We start from the raw sequence: 24,484 nt of genomic DNA, 5'->3' as shown, positions 1-24,484 counted from the left end.
TCTCGCCCTCTTCTTAACGGACTTCAATTCTATCCTTTTCAGTTCTGTATCAGGATCCTGGACCTGAAGCGTTATCTCTGTTTGTCTTACAACATTTGCGATCTGACCAGCTGAATATTTTCAGTACTTTCTGTTTTTTTTAATGATGTTCATGCCTGTGTACTTGAGTTTTAAGCTCGGCCCTTCGATAGTTATCCACTGCGTATCCTAAAAGTTATTAACCGATGCCTAGTTGGTTTACAAAAGTCGGCAGAAACGTCAGAAACTTCCAACTTGTCAACGTGTCGCCGGACGCGGAGGAAGTCCCCGGGTGCGAGTTGGGTTGATTCACTCTCAGTATACTCGAGCGCACGTAGTTGGTCTATCTATGATGGGCAAAACAGGATATGGATTTGAACGCCGGCGAGAATAGACTCCAACTGCCGCTTCCCCATGGCTAATCATTACATTGAGAGTCGATGAACACTCAACCTAAATAATAACCAACCATTCTACTCGATCGACGGGCATAATTTAAAACAAAGACTGGTGTGTCCAGAATTTCTTATCTGGTTGGTATAAAATATTATTACAACATAAAACATTTTCTTCAATCTTGTCAAGAAACCTTTTAATTGGTGATTCTTCACCAGAGGACTTTTAAAACAAATTGATTTTAGACAAAGGGAAAGTTACTTCCTGGAAAATCACAATGTGGATTGGTAAAACGGTTACCAATTGCTTCAGACACGAGATGATGGAGGCATGCACGTCGATATAAACGCCAGTCATCGTCCGCAAAGATTGAAGAATTTTGTCTCCAATCTGTGCAATGAACCTAAAGGTATTTTATGACCATTCTTGGCCATGCATGGATTACCACCAAACCTGCTCGGACTGAATTCCGCAGCAGCCACGGCAGGAATGTAATTTTAAATTCCGAATGTTGGTAGCGGAATTCCAAACAGACGACGATTCCGTGTAAATCAAACGCCGCTACTTGTCTGCATTGGCTCAAATATTGTCGACAAATGGCACAATGTACCGTTCTCTTCGTTGTCTATTCAGCCAGATTCGCTTTTAAACAAGAGGAAAAATTTGCAAATTTTCTGAATTCGGCTAACAAAGCGGCAGTGTTTTTGCATGTTTTTCAGGTACGGGGCTGCAATGCGATGTATTCAGATCAGGTTCTACCCACTTCTATTTAAAAAAAAAGGTTTTATTGTGATGGCTTTATTTTTCTTTGTATGGTACTTTGGCATTTGCGTGTCTGAGCAGATTAGGATTTTTTCTCCCCCTCTTGTATGAAGGGTCAAGTTATAAACAAAATGTTGTTTTAATTTCCATTGCAGTTTAACATGGTGGCAAAGGGAAACAGGTCGGTGGTTTGTTTTTGCAGTCTGGAGAGGGGAAGGGGGGGAGAGGAGAGGGAGTGGGGGTAGGGAGAGGAGAGAGTAGGGGGGAGGAGAGCGGTAGAGGAGAGGGGGGAGGGAGGAGGAGAGGGGGGAGCAGGAGAGGGGGGAGGAGAGGAGGGGGGACGAGGAGGGGAGGGGAGGGGTCACTGGTTGTTGGCTCACTGCTCGCCAGTAGAATTCTATAACCGCGCGCCCAGCCAATAGGAGTGTCGGCCGGCCGGCGGCGGCGGTTGTGCACAATGGCGGCTCCAGGAGGCGAGTCGCCGCCGGCGGCGGAGCGGCGGGCAAGTAGTTCCCAACCCGGAACTACTTGTCCATCGTCGACGGTGGACAACGGGAGATGATGCGCGTCCGCTTGTCGCCGGGCAGCCGTGAGTGTCTGCATTGACAGGGGGGAGGTGGGTGATGATGGCGGGGGGGAGGTGGAGTTGTTTTACTGGGGACGGGGAGAGCGCGGGAGCCGCGGCTGAGGAGCAGCGGCAGTTGGTGGCGGCGGGCAGCGGCAGTTGGTGGCGGCTGGCGACTCGCGCCGCGCTCTCCCACAGGGAGCCCCCATCCCCAGCCCCCCCTCCTCACCCCCCCATTGCCCAGCCCCCTCCCCTCACCTCCCCATTGCCCAGCCCCTCACCTCCCCAGCCCCTCACCTCCCCAGCCCCCTCTCCTCACCCCCCTCTCCTCACCCCCCCATCCCCAGCCACCTCCCCCCATCCCAGCCCCAACCCCTCACCCCCCAATCCACAGCCCCCCCCCCCAATCCACAGCCCCTCCTCCCCAGCCCCTCATCTCCCCATCCCCAACCCCCTCACCTCCCCAGCCCCCTCCCCTCACCTACCCATCGCCAACCCCATCCCCTCACCTCCCAAGCCCCACCCTTCACCTCCCCAGCCCCATCCCCTCATCTCCCCATCCCCAACCCCCTCACCTCCCCAGCCCCCTCTCCTCACCTGCCCATCGCCAACCCCGCCCCCTCACCTCCCCATCGCCAACCCCATCCCCTCACCTCCCAAGCCCCACCCTTCACCTCCCCATCCCCAACCCCCTCACCTCCCCAGCCCCATCCCCTCATCTCCCCATCCCCAACCCCCTCACCTCCCCAGCCCCATCTCCCCATCCCCAACCCCCTCACCTCCCCATCCCCAACCCCCTCACCTCCCCATCCCCAACCCCCTCACCTCCCCAGCCCCAACCCCCTCACCTCCCCATCCCCAACCCCCTCACCCCCCCAGCCCCATCCCCCTCACCTCCCCATCCCCAACCCCCTCACCTCCCCATCCCCAACCCCCTCACCTCCCCAGCCCCCGCCCCCTCACCTCCCCATCGCCAACCCCATCCCCTCACCTCCCAAGCCCCACCCTTCACCTCCCCAACCCCCTCGCCTCCCCAGCCCCCTCACCTCACCTCCCCATTGCCCAGCCCCTCACCTCCCCAGCCCCATCCCCCTCACATCCCCAGCCCCAACCCCAGCCCCCTCACCTCCCCAGCCCCAACCCCCTCACCTCCCCAGCCCCAACCCCCTCCCGTCTCCAGCCGCAAACAAGGCGGTCAGAACGTCCCCCAACCCCCCGAGACGTTTCCCACCCAGCGCCAGGGGGCAGGACTGTGATTCCCACGCCCCCTTGCAATGAACCCCTCTCTCCCTCCCACCAGCCTCCAAGGTGGAGTATTTCTCTGCCTCTCAGATCCCGCTTCCCTCCAACCCCAAACCCAACTGCAGCAATGTCTTGTTGTCCGAGAGTGGTTAGTGTGTTGGCTTGGTGTTGGCCGGGAAAGAGATCGCTTGGCAGTGGGTGGATGGGGAATGCAAGGGGGGGAATCTGTCGGCTTCTGCCGGCATAGATGACAGAATAATATTGGTGTCAGTTACTAAAGGAGCAAAAGGGATCGCTATTTTATTGATAGCTCTCAGGTCTTGGACAAAACGCCATTCATTATGTCTTCCCATTTTTGGGTTTGGCAGAATAGGGGTATTACACGGACTCTGTGTGTTCATCAATACTCCTTGTTATAATAAAGATATAATGACTCGCTATCCCTTCTTCAGCCTCTGGGGTCAGTCGATACTGTTTTAAACATGGCAAGGCAGCACCTTTTTTTAATGTCACTTTATGTTCAGGGCTGAATGCACTCTCCCCACATAATTCTTATGCTTTGCCCATAGTTCAGAGGGTACTTGGCCCAGAGCCATTGGTAAACTTGACGGATCAGTAGGCGGCTGTTGCTTTTCAAAAATAGTGTCCCACTCCTTTCTGACCCATGTGATCTTTCCTTCTGTGTCAATAAAGGAGTCAATCTGGATTTCTCCTTCTGTCATTGGTAACTTTAAAACATGAATTGGCTGTTTGTCCTTCACCCTTTTTTTAAATTATCATTTCTCATATTTCCTTCGCTGTTGCTGGAGGTCTGGTCGCTACAATGAAATGCGACTCAGAAGTGACTCCTAACTCAAAACGATCCCTTTGGTTTTGAGAGAGGTGAACCACTATTCCTAATCCCGGAACTCCAAAAAACAAATAAGAGGTCACTGTTAATTGCTCAATTTTATTCAACCGGGGGAGAATCTTTCCTGGTACCCGATTCCTGATTAGGGAGGCGCGTATATAATGCAGTGCAATGTGTTCGCTTATGGTCTTGGCTGGTTTCGACAAGATACTGTAAATACTGGCCTTTTGAATCCTGCACTCTTTGCAGAGCACAATGGATTTGATGAATTAATTAACTGTACGGATTGCTAGTCAATTGCCAACAATATAGGATGGGCATCCTTTGTCCTTGTTCTTCCACCTTAATTAAATTTAGCAATTGATTGGTCTGCATTTGAGGGAGTTTCATAAACATGCCATCTGCAGTACCGTGTAAGACTGCTCTAGTTTGCACCGAGCCTTTCTTCCCAGTAACGGGAGTGGGGCTGTTCTAGAGATAATAAAAGTATCAGTAAGCGGCTTACCATTTACCTGAATACGAGTGGGTTCTGATAAAGGTTCTATCATCGGGACACCGGCAACCCCAATAGTATTCGTATTTGACTGACTGATGGGGATGTCCAAGGAGGGGGGGGCACGGATGACAGTGGCCAGTTTATAAGCTTGAGCCTGTTGGGGCATCAAACAATTTACTAAAGTTTGAACAGCTTGAGGCCCATTTTGAACTAGAGGCATGTTTTTCCCACTTTTAAATCGGGCTATAAAATCTGGGATCGTCTCGTCTTTGTTTTGCAAACATCTCACCACCTCCCCTATATCACTATGTTTACTAGCTCCCCTCATTATAGCCTCCTTTCCTCTATGGGCCAGCCAGTGAGTGAGGGACTCATTTTCCTGAGCCTGTTGATCATCATTTGTTCTCCAATCACTATTTTCTCTGGGAGGAACTGCAAACCCATCTTTCAGGGTAGCCCTTGAGGTTCCATATGCGCTTTTCAGCAGCATTTGCACATCCCCCAGGAGGGGGTTGTAAATGCTGCACATCTGATTTCACCAATTAAGAAATGCAATGGTTTTTTATTTAAGGGATCAGGAGCTTCTGCTAGACTTGTCGAAGGAGCTGTGGCTCCTCAACCGGGGGTGCCTTCTCTACAAGGAGTCGGAGAAATATTGCTGTCAGTTGCTTTGGTATTACAGGCACAGGTCCCTCATTTCCCTCTTTCTGCTTAACACCTTTTCCCTCCTCCAGGGGCTGGTGTTCTTTCTCCATCCCTGCCCATTTCTTTATTATTCCCAGCAATTTTAAAGTTATACTTCGCACTCCAACTATAACTAATAGCACTACCATGGCAAATATTAATTGTGCTCCCATCTTGCCAAACCATTTCTATTTTAGAGATAATTGGGTCAGAGATAGCTTATAACTTCCCCCATCATACCAATCTCCATTTGATTGATCAGCTAGATTACCACAAAAATGTACTGGACATTGGTCATCTCCATTCTGATGTAAATGTAAATGTTTACATTTACCATCAGCCCTTCAACACATTCCCAGACAAGAGGTAATATGTCTAATCTTACTTTGCCAATTCCCACGAACCACTTCTGCACATGGTCAACGAGAGATGCCAATTGTTGCATCCAAGCACCCTTTCGTTACATTGTTCAATTCCAATCAAAATTAAGTAAGGAAGGATATTAATTTATCTTCCACAGATAGGCAGATAGATATTCAGGATAAAAAGGATGTGGATCATATGCATGCAGAAGTATTTGGTTTAATTTGGCATCATGTTCAGTGCAGACATCATGGGAGGAAATGCCTTTTCCTGTGCTGCACTGTTCTATGATCAGAGGTCAGGCACAAGATCCAAGCAACATTTAGCTAAATTTGTTTGACTGCAAGCTGCCCTGGTTCATGGGGTTTTAAAGACAATCTATCCGTGGCTAAATTCAGTATCATGCATGAACAGATGCTTGAGGTTAATTCTTCCCCAGGAACATAATTTGCAGGGGACCTCAATGCTCAGCCACTTTCAACTGCTACACTGCCAGCCCGCTATGATATGGATAGAAATAAATGATGACGGTTCAGTATAATTAAAATTCTTCATGGGTAGTGATACATTCTGGAAGATTTGGACTAGGGTTGATAAATTATAAGGCATACTTTAGAGAATAAAGATAAACACCAGTGTGAAGAAACCATTACAGCATCTCCTATACTTTGATGGAAATAGCCACTCTTTCTCCCATTGTCAATGTCCTGGATGAATGCTTTTGAATAGGAATTCAATTGGAACATAATTTCAGAGAGCAGTGCAGAATTTGGCTGTTTTGTAGCGTGACTTGTCCCTGACTCCTCAAGCTTTCCACCATTTGCAAGATGCATCAGGAATGTGAGATAAACAACACTTCTGGACGGGTGAAATGCTGAGCTGGATATCACTCAGTGCAAAGCACCCTGTGTGTCTGGCAGTCACCCCAACATAATCACAAAGTTTTACCACCTCTTCCATTGAAGCAATGTAATTGTGTTGTGTAGCCTCTATAAGACGTACTGTAGGAAATCTCTGAAGTTGTTTTGTCAACACAAAGGATAAGTACAGTAATGTCATTACTTTAAAGATTCCCTCTCCCTGCCTCCCAACAAAAAGTTGCACATAAGTTAGATTTGCATTCCTATTTCAATATTGATGGAGCAAAATCCTGTGATTCGCTTCCCATTAATGAAGGGATCTCCCTTCTCCATGTGAACAGCAGAAGTTCAGAAAGCATTATTTGAAGTGATGATAATAGCTAGTGATGGTCTTATGACCTTATTTGAGCTAGGTCATATTTTTAATTAATTGCATCTGTTGTTTCCATTGTAAACTCTTGTGTCTGTATTTTGATGACAGAGAAAATAGGTGCAGGAGGAGGCCATTTGGCCCTTCGAGCCAGCACCGCCATTCATTGTGACCATGGCTGATCATTCACAATCAGTAACCTGTGCCTGCCTTCTCCCCATATCCCTTGATTCCACTGGCCCCTGGAGCTCTATCTAACTCTCTTTTAAATTCATCCAGTGAATTGGCCTCCACTGCCTTCTGTGGCAGAGAATTCCACAAATTCACAACTCTCTGGGTGAAAAAGTTTCTTCTCAACTATAATTGTATTTTTTTCTATTTAAGATCCCCTCTCATCCTAAACTCCAGTGAATACAAGCCCAATCTTTCCCCATATGACAGTCCTGCCATCCCAGGGATTAATCTTGTGAACACACGCTGCACTGTCTCAATAGCAAGTGTAGATGGGCTATTGCATGCTTGCCAATTGTAGTGCTTGTTAGTGCTTGTTAGTTATAATATTAAGAACTCGCCTACATCAGGCAGTAGATGTAGCAGCTCGGAGCTGTAATGTACTGCAGGTCCTATGATGCAAGTGCTTCACTAAAATGATGCGTTGTATCTTAACTTGTACTTAAGCACTTTATTACAGCAAGGATGTCCTTCCCCAAATTAGGAGACCAAAACTGCACATGATACTCCAGATGTGGTCTCACCAGGGCCCTATACAACTGCAGAAGGACTTCTTTGCTCCTGTACTCTTGTTATGAAGGCCAACATGCCATTAGCTTTCTTCACTGCCTACTGTACCTGCACGCTTACTTTCAGTGACTGGTGTATAAGGACACCAAGGTCTCGTTGCATTCCTGCTAAATGGTTTGCTTGGAATGTAGGTATTCTTCAAGGATAGGTAATGTTGCAAAACCTATATCAGCACGTTGTTGAAGCATTAGTGGTGCTTTGATGTCGCTAAGTGGGTTGCTAGTCCCCAGGAAAGGATAGTTCATAGAAAAAAGGTGTTTCTAGGGTTGTGGTCACACGGACTAGACTGGGATAAGATTGATAAGTTTCCTTCTTCAAAAAGAACAGTCAAGAAGTTCAAGAGTTTTTGTTATATCCAATAGCTTCACAATTTTTATCACTGTTGTAAAACGCTTCTTGTAAACTCAGGAACGGCAGATGCCGAATCTTGAACATGAAACACAATATGCCGGAGGAGCTTGGCGGGTTGAGCAGCATCTGCGGAAAACATGGATATTCGGAAGGGTTCCAGCCAAAATATCACCTGTCTATGTTCTCCAGAGATGCTGCCTAACCCGCTGAGTTACACCAGCATTGTGGTTTTCGCTAAACATTTGTTGTATTATTGTTCAATAAAGTATGCTATGATCCCTACAAGTAAATCAGGGCTAATTTGAATAATAGTAGATGACCTGAAAGTCTATTTTAAAGATCTGAGATATTGAGCTGATGTTGACATGAATTCCTAAAGACATGCCTAAGATCAGTCCAATGAAGTGGTTGAAAGATGTTGTAATACGACTACTTATTTTACTATTTGCAGAATATTTGACAGAATATGATTCCAGCTGAAATGAAGAACTATAAATTTGCTGGATAAGTCTCCTAATGTCCAGGTACGAATCTCAAATGTAAATATGGAAAATATGACAAAAGAAATGTCCCCCAATGAATTGATATAATTGTATCTGTTACTATTTAATCAAGATTCCATCACATAAATCTAAACAAATTAAATAGCTACATTTTTTAAAAATAGTTTAAAAGTCTTTAAATTCTAGGTCAAAACTATGGATCCATAACCACTGTAAGAGAAAATTAATTTATATTATGGGTTATATTATTTCAAGGTTAGGTTTTTAAAGAAGGGTAATATTCTATTTTGAGGGCATCTTCTTAATGAATGAATTAATTTTGAAATTTAAAAAAAAAACTGGCCTGTTCCAGACTTTAAGAGCGTGCTCGGTTGAAAATTGAAACTTAAGTGTTTTATGCTGTAATTATGTAATTTTTTTATCTGCAGCTTGGTTATGTCTCTGTGTGTAATTTTCTTTCAATTGTGAGAGTTGCAATTTTGAGTTTGAATGCCATTTTCCTGTAAGGAAAGCTGGAATTGATGTCTGTGCTTTTATAGGTGTGAAGGAATTGCTTGGTATTTCTTTTTTTAAAGTGCATGAGTAGCATACACTTCTGCTTTCATGATCTGCTAATTTTCACCAGCTGTTTTATTGGGGGTGTCTTTAAATTCTGCATTAGTTTTAAGTTATTCTCAATATTTGCACTGAAATATTTTTATTTTGTGTCTCAGCTGCTGCATTGCAAAACTTAACTTCCTTGATGAATTCAACCTCATCTTAATTTATTATGGTCAACTCCTCGATGCCCATTATTTCCTCTTGTAATCTTCCCCTCCAATTAAAGTCCCAAAACCCCTTAAATTTGCTGTCAAATGGTGTTGCTACCTTGAGTCGATCATATATAAAACCATTATCTTGCTCTTCATACTGTTCCAATTGCCCACTTCCCAGCTCTGCTTCCAGGGGCAAATTGAGAAGAAAAGTACCTCCTCGTTCATGTAAAACTGCACTTTCAAAATCTTGTTTATCAAGCCTGTGATCCTCCATTCACCACTACACCTCTACAACTTTCAGTATTGTCCATGACCTGCTAATGGCCTAAGTGGCATGGTGGCGCGGCGGTAGAGTTGCTGCGTTACAGCGCCAGAGTCCTGGGTTTGATTCTGACTATGGGTGCTGTCAGTATGGAATTTGTACCTTTTCCCTGTGATCACATTTATTTTCTCCGGCTGCTCCAGTTTCCTCCCACACTACAAAGATGTACAGGATTGTGGGTTAATTTGGCTTCTGTAAATTGTGCATTGTTCCTATTATGGAGGATATCGTCAATGTATGGGGATTTTTGGTCAGCGTGGACTCAGTGGGCTGAAGGGACTGTTTCCGCTCTGTATCGCTAAACAAAAACAAAAAAAATCATGTTAAAACACTCAGTCAGAAGAAAGGTTCATTTCTCTGCACAGAATTCCTCCAGCAGTCAACCTTTTTTTAATCCTTGATCTTAATTTATCTTTCTTGTATGCTCTTTCCTTGCAATACTCAATATATGAATGTTTCCAATTCTAATCACCTTGATTTTAAAGGTGCCAAAGCTCTAGGCTCTGATGGCTTCCCTAAATATTTCCAACTCGACTTTCTTCCATTAAAATGCTTCTTCAGTCTTTACTTTCTAATTTGTTTCAGAAGATCTGTATGTAGAGCAGTGTTTATGCGAATTTTGGGCTCTCCTGATGTGGATTTCAGGTGTTCTTTTGTACACAATGAAATATTCAATAGTTATTAAATGTACCCTTTTACTTTTATTGTAATTTTGGAAAAATGGCTGTTTTCATTGTTCATAGGAAACATCTATTTATAGTCTAAGATTTTATCTTAGTTTATTTTGTTTCCTCTACAGAGTGAAACCGTTCCAATGCCATTGAAGATGAGCTATCCTGGTAGTTTCAAATTCAGTCAGTGGTGCAAAAAAGTTCAAAGAACATATGCAGGAAGGAAACATTTCATCTACATTTGTATTGTAGCAAGTGACATATTTTTATTGGGCTTGTAAAATGTTGCACATTTCGGAACAGTTACTTGGAGCGTTGTAAATGATTGCTTGGAACTGCCAGTGTGAAGTAAAAGACCAAATGCAACACTGTGCACTGTCAGAAATCTATATTTACCAATGTGCTGAAATTTTGAGCAAACTCAAAAAATGCAATTTAAATGGTTAAGAGTTCTGCTGCCAAAAATGGAGAGACCACCACAAAAGGAGAGTTTTGCTTCGTTTATTTCAGATGCTTCAATGAAATGCGGTACTGGAAGAAAGCAGACTGCAAGAAAGGCCTTAGTAATGAAAAATCCTCTTGATCTTGCACAGCAAAAGACAAAACAGAATCCTGGAATTAATAAAATGAGAATAGAAATGTGCGATCATGGGGAAGGATATGGAAAAGAGATTACTGAAATGTTAATGTTTTGTGTTAATTGTAAAGATGCTCAGAAGTTCAGCTTTAGAGAACTGAAAGAACACTGCCAACAAAAGCATCCTGAAGATAAGCCCATGTTTGTCTGTAGCAGATGTGGTTTCACTGTGGATGATGTGGAACAAATGAATGTACATGCTATTGCACACAACATAGACAGTCCATTAAACGGAGAACCTCGTGATGGCAAGGAAGATCAGTCCTCAGGTGTGAGGAAACTTCATAAAACTAGGCATTTGAAGAAAGGTACTCTGTATTGTAATAAATGCAGGTTTTCAACAAAAGATCCACTTCAGTTTCAAAAACATATCCTGAGGCACGATGAAATTCAGTATAAATGTGGACGTTGTGATCACGTTTGTTACACCAGGGGAGAATTCCAGCGTCACTCAGTGCAACATACAGGAACATTTCCTTTTAAGTGTAGGTATTGTGATTATGGTGCAGTCCGAAAGGATTACGTTGTGAAACATACAAAGGGAGTGCACAGAGATATTGTAAAAAATGGTGGCTCTGTCCTTGTTCTACCAATGAGGAAAGGTCATAAGAAAGCCTTCCCTAAACCTGTTGTTAATGGCTTAAAATGCAAGCAAACAGCAAATGCACAAAATGACAATTCTGCCAATATAATCATGAATGATCAGATATCAGATTCAATTAATCTGGCTCGAAATCCTAATGAGATGTCCTGTCATTTCCAGGACTTGGATATTGATGTTCTTCCCCAGACAGATAGCACTGGTCCTGGTGAAAGTCAGATCTGGGAGGAAACTACAGAACATGCTAAACAATTAAATTGTTTTCCGACTGATACTAGAAAAATTCGCCTTCAGGTACTTGCATCTTCTAAACACTCTGTACAGCCTGGCACTCCGTTAACGTTGGTTGCTCCAGCACAAGTGGTTATTCCTTCAAATTGTTTGGCTCAGCTAATAGAAATAAAAACTGTTAATGGAAAACAGCAATTGGTGTTCAAGCTAATACCACAAGCCTCAGCAGCAGCTTGCCCCATTGTAAGCTCTGATGCATCAGGAATGGCTGCCCTTTTGTCACAAGAAACCCAACAAGATATGAATACAGAAATTGCAAATCCACAAAAGAACAGCATGTCAAATAATTCTTCATCATTCCACACAAAAACTGTTGATTGCAATTTATTTTCCCAATTTGATCCTTTGAGTGAAGGTTTTAATGCTGACCAGAACATTAGGGGAATTAATACTAAAACAATCTTTTCAAATTCTCAGTCTTTGGGTGATACGAGAAGAAGCTGTTCCACATTGGAGATTAGAAACAAAAGTAGTCCAAAATGGAAGCAAAAGGTAACTGCAGACCACCTGCAAAGTAGACAGTTGATTTCAATTGACTCAGCATGGAATTTACAGCAGAATGGCTTTGTATCACCAAATATTTTGAATAAAGCAGTGCCTTGTCTTCAGCAAGGTGTTTTGGACAGCAAAACCCCAACAACCAATTTAAGTTTAGTTACTCAAGGGATAATTAATCAATTTGATAATGAATCCTTAACTTTTTCTGGATCTAAGGAAGTACAGAAAAATAAAAACTTGTATTTAACAAATGAAGAACAAGAATCTAACTCAAATGGAGAGCGACCTAGCATATCACGATTCAACAATAAATCCCTTAATTACAATGAAGAAGCTATCACTATTAACAAAACATTTGGGAAACCATTTGCACAGTTGCCTAAGGTTGCAAGTGCCTGTGTGGGTGATTATCAATTATTGGGCTCTGGTCGCAAAACTGCAATCAGATCAGCGGAGTCTTTGCCAGTTGATGGAACCAAAACCAATCTTTGTATTACACCATGCTCTACGTCACGTGATACTGATATGCGTACACCGTTGCAGATATCTTCTACCTCATGTCGTCATGTCACAACTTCATTTTCTAAAGACTGTAGTCATCAAGTTACACCTAACTTTCCACCCCTACAATCCAGCTTTGTATCCAAAGATACAAATCACCCAGGGTATTTGAAAAATCAGCGAACTGGTATTACAAACAAGCAACTCACTAATTTTGAAGCTTGTAAAAGTCGATCTGAACATGAAAGTATGTGCTTTACTGCTGCACAGAATCCCAGAAATATATCTGATTCATGCTTGCGAGGTTATGATGAAGTTCCCCACATTGTCAATTCATTTTCTACAGTGAGAACATGTGTAAAGAGCAGGAAGACATCAAACTTGCCTCTTCAGCAGTTGAATGTATTGGAACATAGAGAAATTAATGAAAACAATAACATCAAATTGGAACACAACCTGATGTTGGATACAAAAATACGCACAGATGTACAAGAAAATACTAATTGTCCTCTTTTGACAGGAACCGCTGTCAACCTATTGAGCACTAAGTCAACTGGCAGTCTGGCAAACGTGAGCAAAATGCATGACAACAATGAACTAGTTAAAGAGGGATTTTTATATCTTAAACCTGATGCTCAGTACGCACGGGGCACATTGCAAGACGTTGCAGTTAATTCAGACTGTGGTGATTTCAGCAATCAGTGTGTGGAAGGCATCATGTCCGCTGAAAACCATTTGGTCGATATGCAGTGGCCAGTAATTTCCTCTGTCTTTTCTCTTAGTTGTGGTACGAATGGTGTTCCAGAGAATATTCTATGGGACAATGACCGAGATAACATTTGCCCTTCATTTGCTACTGAGCAGATTCTAAAACCTAACCCATGTTCTCTGATTCAGACAGATAATATGAGTCTCTCAAATAACTTTGAAGAAAGAAAATCAAATAAGGGATGTTATATAAGTGAATCATTAAGTCATAAGAATCCAGAGCATACATCAAAATCTGGAAATGGAAGCCTCAGTCCCACAGCAGTTCAGTCAGTGGTAAGTGGAAGCCCGTTTAAATTATCCAGGAATACAAACTTGGCTGAGTGTCCTTCCTTATTACCACCGGTGTCACTGACAAAGATTGCCGATAGCTCTTCTGCTCAAAGATTTAAGCAGTTTGATGATGACGTCCATGTGTTCCAGGATGCAGATGATTTGTGTTCTGAGGAATTTTCTTTAAGTAAAAGCAGTTCAAATGTATGTTTAGATCAGTCTCCCTCAACTGGTAATAACACAGCAGTGGAGCATTCCACTCATGCGCATAATTTTGTACAGGTGAAACAATTAAATACCAACTCTGATTCCACCGAAAATTCATTAAATGGGGTTGGACCAAACCACCGAACTAAACCTGTCGTACCCCCAAACCAAAATGTTCCAAATCTATCTCCATATGATGTATCTGTTCAAAATAAATCACTACCGATCATTCAATCATTGGGTGTAGATGGACTTGCGAAGACTTCTGTTTCACATAACATTAGTAGCAGCTTTTTACTTTCACCTTCTCCCTCTGGGGTAACCACAAATGCTTTTAAAGAACAAGTTCAGAATCACGTTGGGCTTAAAAAAAATTGTGAACCAAATGTGATCAGTTCTAAGAGGGATTCCTTTCATCAGAACATATGTCATTTCTCAGAAGGATTACAAAAAGATTTGCCTATAACTAGTACAATGTCCTCTGTGAAACTCTGCCACCAACTTAGTTTGGAAAACAAAGATTCTTTGTTTACTTCAAGCTGCAATTCCAATGCAAATTCTAAAAATGTTCATTCTGGTCATGATGCTGAGATATTTGAACATGTATCACATAGCCTTGGCGAAACACTGCAGTTTACAGAAAAGTTAACGCTTCCACCTGCTACAAAAATACCCAGTATTTCACTCTCAACATCATTAGCCACAGATAACCAAAGCAATCCTACCAAAGTTCAATTAAAGCCACCTAGTAACATAAGTAGCATTCTTTCTATGTCATCTTCTAGCTTCAATCAAGGTCAATGCTTTCCTAGACAAGGTGATGCATCTAATCAGACTAAATGTGTAGTCAATTCTGTTAATTCTCAAAATAGTGATGAAATTAAGACCAATAAACCAAACTGTCCTTGGAATATTGGAACTGGAAGTGTCAGCAGAGGGCAGAAAATTCTGAATCCACTTTCTCAATTGGAGTCTACGTCAGAGGTTTCTTCTTTATGTACTGCATTTCCAATCTGTTCCGTGAAAGCCCCAGTTAATCCTGAAAGTACTCTACCACCTCACCATTATATAAAAGATACTGACTGCTCTCAACATGAAACCACTTACAAGGTTGTTTCCAGTGGTATTGTGCTTAGAGTACTAGGTGCTGCTGATGACTCCAAACAAAAAGAATCTATGCTAGGTTGCCAGTCTGGCAACCAGTCACAAAACTTCAGTGTATTTTATTCCTCAACATTTTCAGATAGCACAGCAACAAAATCAGAAATGCATGCACCATTGGTGGCAAAGATACAAAAAGAACTAGGTTCCATAAATAAATCATCATCCAAGACAAAATATCAGGCAACCGTGAGCTGTAAATTGTCTTCTGTTTTAGTTGACCAACCAAACACTTGTGATGCTACTTCATTTAAGTCACTTGCTCGTCAGAAATCTCGGCAGGTGAAGTGCAGTGAAGAATTGCCATTGAAGCAGCGATGTACGAGGAAAGGGAAAGCGGATCAAGTACAGCATAATACACTATTAAAACTGATAGAAAAACAAGACCATCTTGCTTCTGTTGCAACTGATATCTGTGAGCAATTAAAGACTGCCCGTAAACTTAGACTCAAGCCATTCGATGACAGTCAGTTGGTGAAATGCCCACGCCGTAATCAGCCTGTAGTTGTGTTAAACCATCCAGATGTAGATGTTCAAGAAGTAACTAATGTCATGCAAACAATAGGCAAGTACAGAGGACATGTACTTAAAGTGGTTTTATCTGAGAGAACAGTCATTTCTCTCAATTTAAAGAAAAAACAGCAAAGACAAGAGATTGGAAATCAAAGTATTTTACGGGATAAATGGCATAACTGCAAGGTGGTCAGTCCAGTAAAGGAAAGGCTGATGTTGAAAATGAAACTCAAAAAGATTCATAAAAATAACTACCAGATTGTGAAAAGTATTCAGAATGAACAGTTGCAGTTTAAATTCCACTGTTGGTTTTGTGGTCGCATGTTTTGTGATCAAGAAGAATGGATTGCTCATGGACAACGCCATTTAATGGAAGCCACCCGGGATTGGAATGATGTTACCAACTTTCAGGAAACTACAGAAAATGGAGCTGAAGTATTGAAAAGGATATCAAAGGATATGTAATATTTAATTACAGATCCAGAGATATAAGATGTCTGGATGTTTTTACCTAGAGTGCACACAATGTGGATTTATTCATCTTAGCTTACCTATTGGCTTGAAATCTTTAAATGCTTATTTTAGGCTCTGTAAAATTGACCTTAGCAATGAAAGATAAGCTGACTGCAGTCTATTGTTCCTTTGGTAAAATGTAGAGTACAGAAAAGTCAAAAGAAAAACTATTCTCTAGCACCGAAGAACTACAATTGGAAGCAACATTTAAGTGTTCTAATGTAATACTGATCACAAGAAAAAGATGCTGAAAGTAAAATGAGAGATTTGTATTTGGAGGTTTATTATTTTGACTGCTAAATTCTGTATTAATTTTACTCTTATACTTACATTTTGTAGATTTGGTAAAACTAACTTGTGAAATGAGTGCTTTTTTTGCACAATTTTGAAATATTTTACATTGCCATTTTATTAACTCATTAGTGTACTCATTGAAATGTTGAATTTGCGCTCCTGAACTATAAGACCAGATAATGTCTTGTGCACACCGTTTAGAAGAATATGCCTAGAAATTCATCCCCGTCAGAAGTATTAAATGGTAGTGGTGGCGTACACCACATTGGAATGAATTTGAGATTTGGTATACAATGCATTGAGTTTTAGTTTGGTACTATTCCAAAATTTGACTAATTTGAAAATTGTATTATTTAATTTCAATTGAATTAATAATTGGAGACAGTGTCCAATGTGTTGAGGCTAGTGATGTGGCAAACGTAGTGTTCCCAAATGGATGAATTTCCAGTCAATAATATATAGACTAGGTTAAACGCAACAGTTAAGTGTTTCAAAAAATTGATGTTTCTTGCATTTGTCTTTGATATTTGACATAATAAAGTAAACGAAGAGATATTCTTGTTTTGAAACATTGCTTTACTTCGGTGTTTGCTTCGCACTATGAAACAAGTTTAAATTAATTACAGACAGATTGAAGCACCAACACTGATATTTGTTGAAAACTTTTAAATTTCAGTGGTACCAATGTGAAAGTGGAATCCCAAACTGTGGGGTGTAAATGCTTGCTTTTTTCAATTAAATTAATGTTCATGTCATCAATTGTAATTTATTAATATAAACTCTGAACCTGAATATTATTTGAGGAATCATTTTTGCATTGATATATTTATAAACCAATTATAAATATTTGTAATTGAGGTTTCCAGTTTTTCCTTTAGGTGGACACATTTTATTTGCTTGTTTTGTCTTAAGACATTGTGTAACAACTGAGAGACTGCATCACTGAATAGTTGGGATGACCTGTGTTCCATTTTATGTGACAATTTTGCTTCTATAACTTTGTTTTTAATTAAATAACCAATCTTTGGCACAGAATAAGATAGATTTGGATATAGTTGGGAACAAATATAAACTTGTTCCAAATAAATATCACTTTTCAATATCAAGGAGACAAGGATTGCAGATGTTGGAATCTTGACCAAAACACAAAGTGCTGGACAAACTCGGTGGGTCACTCAGCATCTGTGGAGGGAATGGACAGACAATGTTTCAGGTTGGGGCCCTTCTTCAGACTGATTGTATTGGGGGGGGGAGGAGAACTGGAATATAGAAGTGGGGCAGGACAATGCTTGATAAGCCATAGGTGGGTAGAAGGGAAGGGGTTTGGTTGGCAGATGTGTTGAGTAAATTACAAAAGCTTGAGATGAAAAGAGGACAAAAGGTTGTAAGAAAATGACAACCCGGGGGGGGTGGGTGGAAGAGTGGTAGGGTAGTGGAAGAAATGGTGTACACCAGGGTGGGAAAGGACACAGGAATGGGGGGGGTGGGGGGAGAGAGGAGTCATAGAATGATACAGTATGGAAACAGGCCCTTTGGCCCAACTTGCCCACACCAGCCAATACGTCCCTGCTACACTTGTCCCACCTGCTGGTGTTTGGTCCATATCCCTCCAAACCTATCCTATCCATGTACCTGCCTAACTGTTTCTTAAATGTTGGGATAGTCCCAGCCTCAACTACCTCCTCTGGCAGCTTGTTCCATACACTCACTACTCTTTGTGTGAAAAAGTTACCCCTCAGATTCCTATTAAATCTTTCCACCTTCACCATAAACCTATGTCCTCTGGTCCTCCATTCCCCTACTCTGGACAAGAGACTGTGCTATTCCTCTCATTTTATACACCTCAATAAGACCACCCCTCATCCTCCTGCGCTCCAAGGAATAGAGTCCCAACCTACTCAACCTCTCCCTACAGCTCAGACCCTCTAACCCTGGCAACATCCTTGTAAATCTTCTCTGTGCCTTTTCCAGCTTGAGAACATCTTTCCTATAACATGGTGCCCAGAACTGAACACACTACTCTCAATGTGTCTCACCAACGGCTTATACATCTGCAACATGACCTCCCAACTTCTATATTCAATATTCTGACTGATGAAGGCCAATGTGCCAAATGCCTTTTTGACCACCCTATCTACCTGCGACTCCGGTACAAAGCCACGAGTTGAACGGAAGGACTACAGGGGTCCCTGGATGAATGTGAGGAAGCAGGTATAGAGACAGATGTTGGGTGTCCTGTGGTTGCAGGGGAAGTACCTGGGAAGAGGGTGGTTTGGATGGGGACAAGTGAACCAAGGAGTTATGGAGAGGCAAGTGCAGAAAGCAAAGAGGGGTGAAGATAAGATGATGTGACTAGTGATGGGATCATATGGAAGGTGGCAGAAATGTCCGAGAATGATGTGCTGAGTCTCGTGAGGTGAAAGGGATAATTGGTGCGACTGGGGGGGGAGGGGTAGGGTGGAGGAGGATAGCTGAGCGAGGGCAGAATTGCAGGACACCAAGATAACACAGGTGAGGGATCTATCCATGACAGCAGTTGGTGATTTTTGCATTTATTGCATATATGTTTGTACGCACCGTCAGGATTGGCTATTTTTTAATTTCGTTGTACTCGTTGCAATGACAATAAATGAATATTATTATTATTATTATTATTATAACGACGATGACACATTTACTGAATGCATCCACAATATTAGATATATTGCGAATTATTGAAGAAAAAAAAATTATGGACCCTGCTGCTAATTGCATTGAATAGACCAAAATGAAAAAAATTAATTCTCTTTACTGTGTCAATGAAAAGGCAAAACGGTGCATCAGATTAAAATTTCAAATTACTTTATGAATACTGAATTTCTGGTAATTGAAACATTTTGACATTGATAGCGGATGGTACTTTAAGATGCTGAATGGAAATTCCCATTCCGCTCACATTGACATTTGTGCTCCATTTAAGAGCAGAGTTTATTTCATAACGTAGCGTGATGAATGTACCAGATCCACCATGTACAAGTATGAAGACGGACACAATAGGCTGGAGTAACGCAGCGAGTCAGGCAGCATCGCCGGAGAAAAGAAATAGGTGACGTTTTGGGTGGAGACCGTTCTTCGGGATGAGTTTGTTGAGAAGAACCATGCTCGACCATGTTGGTGCTCAACCCCGCCCCCACTGCAGTGCTACATGGTGAAGAATGGAGTATACTGAAGGCCACCATTTTGGTGGAACTTGAAGTCCTGCCCCCCACCAATGGTTTCATTAAGTGTAGGAAAGAACTGCAGATGCTGGTTTAAATCGAAGGTAGACGCAAAATGCTGGAGTAACTCAGTGGGATAGGCCGCATCTCTGGAGAGAAGGAATGGGTGACGTTTCCGGTCGAGACCCTTCTTCAGGCATACATACATACATACAATGAAAAATGATAAGAACCATTGTGTTCTCAATAAAATAAAACTGAAAATTCGATCAGCTAATTAAGCATAACTATTTTGTTGTACAGTAATATTTAACAGCAGAATGTTTTATCTTCCAAGTAAGGTTTTAAATATTGATCCATTTCAATTCATATCATCATATCATATATATACAGCCGGAAACAGGCCTTTTCGGCCCTCCAAGTCCGTGCCGCCCAGTGATCCCCGTACATTAACACTATCCTACACCCACTAGGGACAATTTTTACATTTACCCAGCCAATTAACCTACATACCTGTACGTCTTTGGAGTGTGGGAGGAAACCGAAGATCTCGGAGAAAACCCACGCAGACGTACAAACTCCTTACAGTGCAGCACCCGTAGTCAGGATCGAACCTGAGTCTCCGGCGCTGCATTCGCTGTAAAGCAGCAACTCTACCGCTGCGCTACCGTGCCGCCAATTATGTTATATCAAAGGCAATTATAACAGTGAAATATTTGACCATCACTTTCGTCCTCCCACGGCTGATGCAAAGTTAAGGAGCCAATTGTGAATTATATTCAGCTCTTCAAATTATCTTAACATTATGCACAACACTTCAAACCATCCTTCCCTATCCCAATCTTGTGCCTGACTCAGTTCTCAAAATCTGCTTTTTCATTTGCTTTTCAAATAGCAACGTCTCTGAACTATGTGTAGGAAAGAACTGTCGATGCTGGTTTACACCGGATAGACACGAAATGCTGCAGCGGGGAAAAGAGTAATGCGGATGAACATAATTAGACACTCACAGAGGTTGGAAGCTAAGCATATAAATTCTTGGTAGCACTTCTCTTTTGAAGTTCGTAATGGAGTTTCTGAAAAAGAGGGGGTAGTCCGGAACATCGTTATGGAAATGTTTCTATACTACCCTCCAATTGCCATTGGTTAACTATCTTGATACATACCTAATTCAAATGCAAGCACTGGAGCACAAGAGACTGCAGATGCTGGAAACTTGTATAAACACACAAAGTGCTGGAGGAACTCCGCAGATCAGGCAGCCGTCACGGATAATGACCTTCGAAGGGATCTATAGGAGGCGCTGCTTCAGCCAGCACCATCAACGACCCTCCCCACACTCTCATTTCATCTGCCATCTAGAGGAAGGTGTGGGGGTCTGAAAACTCTGATTTCTAGCTTCACGAAAAGCTTCTCAACAGCCGTCATGCTCTTGAATAGGTCAAACACCAACTAAACTACAAACTACGACTATCTTGGTTGCACTAGGAACTAATGGTTTTTGTTTTGCACTATTATTGTTTTTTAACATTGAGCGTCATTGTGTTTATTCTGTTATCTACAAGTACTATGTTTACGGATCTGTTATGCTGCTGCAAGTAAGAATTTAATTGTCTAAAGGTTTCCCAAGTTATAGGAGTAGAATTAGGCCATTCGGCCTATCGACTATACGCGCCATTCAATCATCGCGGATCTCTGCCTCCTAATCCCATTTTCCTGCCTTCTCCCCATAACTCTTGACACCGTTCTAAATCATGATTTTGTCTATCTCTGCCTTTAAAAATATCCACTGACTTGGCTTCCACAGCCTTCTGTGGCAATGAGTTCCACTTAGAAGTCTGAAGAAGTCTGGTCTGAAGAAGTCTGACGATGAGTCTCGACCCGAAACGTCACCCATTCCTTCTCTCCAGAGATGCTGCCTGTCCCGCTGAGTTACTCCAGCATTTTGTCTCCCTTCGATTTAAACCAGCATCTGCAGTTCTTTCCTACACAGTTCCACAGAGTAACTATCCCCTGACTAAAGAAGTTTCGGTCCCGCGAACTGAACAATTTGGATGAACCTGTAGAAGCTAATCCAGAAGTGCTGAGGACAGTTACTGCTTCCCGAAAATGTGTTAGCTGAAGTAACTCCGCGGAGATTGAAACTAGGACATTTTGCTTGGTGAAAATATCGATACATCGATTAAACCTTGAAACTTGACTTTAATATACCTGTGAATGTAATATCATTAACTTTGTATCATGGAACCGCAAGTACGCGTTAAACCTCAATTTATATGGAGGGAGGGAATTAATAAATTGCATCTTAAACATTAAGCCGATTGTTTTGAACACATGTTATTTATTACGTTTTAAACAAAGGACTGTGGTGGAGGCGCTTGAAGTCTTCCCTCGGCACCATTAATCCCGCTCCAGTAAATTGACCTTGGTGCTCCGTTCGCAGAACGTTTCCTTGTCTAGGATGAGCAGCAGATCCAAAATGAACGCATTAAACATCCCATCATGACATTGGATTGAGTAAAGAAAACTGTTTGATCCACCAACTGGATGCACCTGATCCTGACTTTGGGTCTTGAATTTATATTTAGTCGCATTGGGCAGTGGTAGATTTGCTGCCTTACAGCACTTGCAGCGTCGGAGACCCGGGTTCGATCCCGACTACGGCTGTTGTCTGTACGGAGTTTGTACGTTCTCCCCGTGATCGCGTGGGTTTTCTCCGAGATCTTCGTTTTCCTCCCACACTCTAAAGACGCACAGGAATGTTGGTTAATTGGCTTGGTGTATGTGTAAATTGTCCCCAGTGGATGTGGGTTAGTGTTAATGTCTGGGGATCGCTGGTCGGTGCGGACTCGGTGGGCCGAATGGCCTTTTTCTGCGCTGTATCTCTAAACTAAACTTGAAAGAAAATTGGTACAAAGCCACGAGTTGAACGAATCGCGGTTTTTGGTGGATGAAATAATGGGGATGATGGTAATCTGAGGGATGGTTTGGCATTCAAAGTTTTATTGCACAAACTTTATGCGTGTTAAACTTCAAAAGGTTAAGCGTGCATCTCATCTGTACGTGAATTCCTGTACGTGGAATTACTTCAATGTTTGTCCAAAGGGTTTCCAAGCAGCAATCCCAGATGCACACCCTTTCCGTTATATCATTTGAACTTGGGCGGGTCAGCGCAGAATGTCGCAAGGAAGCACACCCCGATGAGATCAAGCATGATCATTTCGAAGCTCTATACTTGGAACATAATTATTAAAATATTCCGCTGAAACGGATTGTGCAATAATTTCCACACGCCACAGATACTGAGCGGGGCCTCCTCCGAATGTTTTCAATAATGCATTCCTCCGTATTCTAAACTGTTCATTGATAAGTGTGTTTGTCTCATTATTTTCACACGACGTTGATATGAGGAATGAAGGCGATTCCTTATGGAATCATTTGACTCTAATCGTTGCTAATTAATGTTTTATGGAGTGGAATAAATAATAAGGTAACTTATAGCAAGTAAAATAAGATTGTAATAGAAATAAAGGAACTTTTAATATTTTTATATAAAATAACAGCTAATTTCCTCTTTCAAATATTTCCTGTATTAATTCGGGTTTCTTATAAGTTGTAGTCTCATATCTAAACGTTATTCATTTTGACGTTAACAAGTACAATGAAAACCCAGTTTATATTTACATTAAAATATTTTAGTACAGTTAATACAACAGATATTTCGAGGATAAAATACAAAAACTTGGAACAGTATTATTTTCTCAATGCAGCATCAGTGGAACGGTGAGCACGCAGTGTTCCATTTGCCTTCCAGTTTGATCCCTGCCATCGATTAATCGCAGCGGAATACTTTTGTGAACGTCTATTATATGTGGCACTGAATCAAACACCTGTGGGGTTTGAAAATAACCTTTAGATTCAAAATGTCATGGTAAAAGAGAAATAGAGAGGAATGATACACAAGAGTTTCGTGATAATTTTGCTACCTAATGTTTTCTTAAGGTGTGAGGAATCTTGAAGTGGAAAGTGGCAACCAAACTAATCATTTGAAAGAAAACCATGTGTCTTTTGTAAATATAGACACAAAATGCTGGAGTAACTCAGCGGGGCAGGCAGGATATCCGGAGAGAAGGAATGGGTGATGTTTTGGGTCGACCACTGGGATCTCTTCTGGGATCTCTTCTGGGATAGGGATGACCTGTACAAAAGGGAAGGGTTGCCCCTTAACCGCAAGGGGACCAAAATTCTGGCAGGCAGGTTTGCTAGTGCTTCACGTGTGGGTTTAAACTAAGTAGTGGGGGGGGGGGGGGGGGGGGGTTGACAAATTGGGAATATGAAGATGGAGTTAAAGGGGAAGCGAATAAAAGAGAAATTGCAAAGGACTCTCGAATAAATGGGAAGGGAATTTCTAGATGGGATAAGAGGGTAAGGTCAGGGCCAATTGAGAGGTGAGAGGGGAGGTGAATACCGAAGTTAAAGTGTTGTACTTAAATGCACGAAGTATAAAAAATAAAGTGGATGAGCTTGAGGCTCAGTTAGACATTGGCAAGTATGATGTTACGGAAATTACAGAGACATGGCTACAAGACGACCAGGGCTGGGAACTGAATATTCAGGGGTACACAACGTATAGAAAAGACAGACAGGTGGGCAGAGGGGGTGGGGTCGCTCTGTTGGTAAGGAATGATATTCACTCCCTTGCAAGGGGTGACATAGAATCAGGAGATGTAGAATCAGTATGGATAGAAATGAGGAATTGTAAGGGTAAAAAGACCCTAATGGGAGTTATCTACAGACCCCCAAACAGTAGCCTCGACATCGGGTGCAAGTTGAATCAAGAGCTAAAATTGGCATGTCGCAAATGTAATGCTACGGTGGTTATGGGAGATTTCAACATGAGGGTAGACTGGGAAAATGAGGTTGGTACTGGACCCCAGGAAAGGAAGTTTGTGGATTGCCTCTGAGATGGATTCTTAGAACAGCGTGTACTGGAGCCTACCAGGGAGAAGGCAATTCTGGAT

The 24,484-nt window shown here is 42.1% G+C and overlaps 1 protein-coding gene across 3 annotated transcripts; it reads left to right on the top strand.

Moving 5' to 3' along the window:
- Positions 1–419: 419 nt before the first annotated feature.
- Positions 420–17,491, top strand: znf518b (zinc finger protein 518B). 3 transcript variants are annotated; one of them, XM_078401330.1, is made up of 3 exons: positions 420–823; positions 8,210–8,282; positions 10,138–17,491. In XM_078401330.1, exon 3 carries the CDS (start codon positions 10,438–10,440, stop codon positions 15,922–15,924), a length of 5,487 nt encoding a protein of 1,828 aa, XP_078257456.1. In that variant the 5' UTR covers positions 420–823; positions 8,210–8,282; positions 10,138–10,437; the 3' UTR covers positions 15,925–17,491. The 3 variants fall into 3 exon arrangements, with proteins under 3 accessions (XP_078257456.1, XP_078257446.1, XP_078257465.1); XM_078401320.1 differs by lacking the exon at positions 420–823 and adding an exon at positions 1,627–1,765; XM_078401339.1 differs by lacking the exon at positions 420–823 and adding an exon at positions 1,710–1,792.
- The last annotated feature ends 6,993 nt before the right edge of the window (positions 17,492–24,484 follow it).

This window comes from Rhinoraja longicauda, chromosome 1, assembly GCF_053455715.1.
Source record: "Rhinoraja longicauda isolate Sanriku21f chromosome 1, sRhiLon1.1, whole genome shotgun sequence".
NCBI lineage: Eukaryota > Metazoa > Chordata > Chondrichthyes > Rajiformes > Arhynchobatidae > Rhinoraja > Rhinoraja longicauda.
The sequence above is the reverse complement of the archived record's forward strand: the minus strand, read 5'-3'. Positions and strand labels throughout refer to the sequence as shown.

Excerpts from the sequence above, each read along its gene's own strand:
- znf518b (XM_078401330.1), top strand. The coding sequence starts at position 10,438 with ATGCAATTTAAATGGTTAAGAGTTCTGCTGCCAAAAATGGAGAGACCA.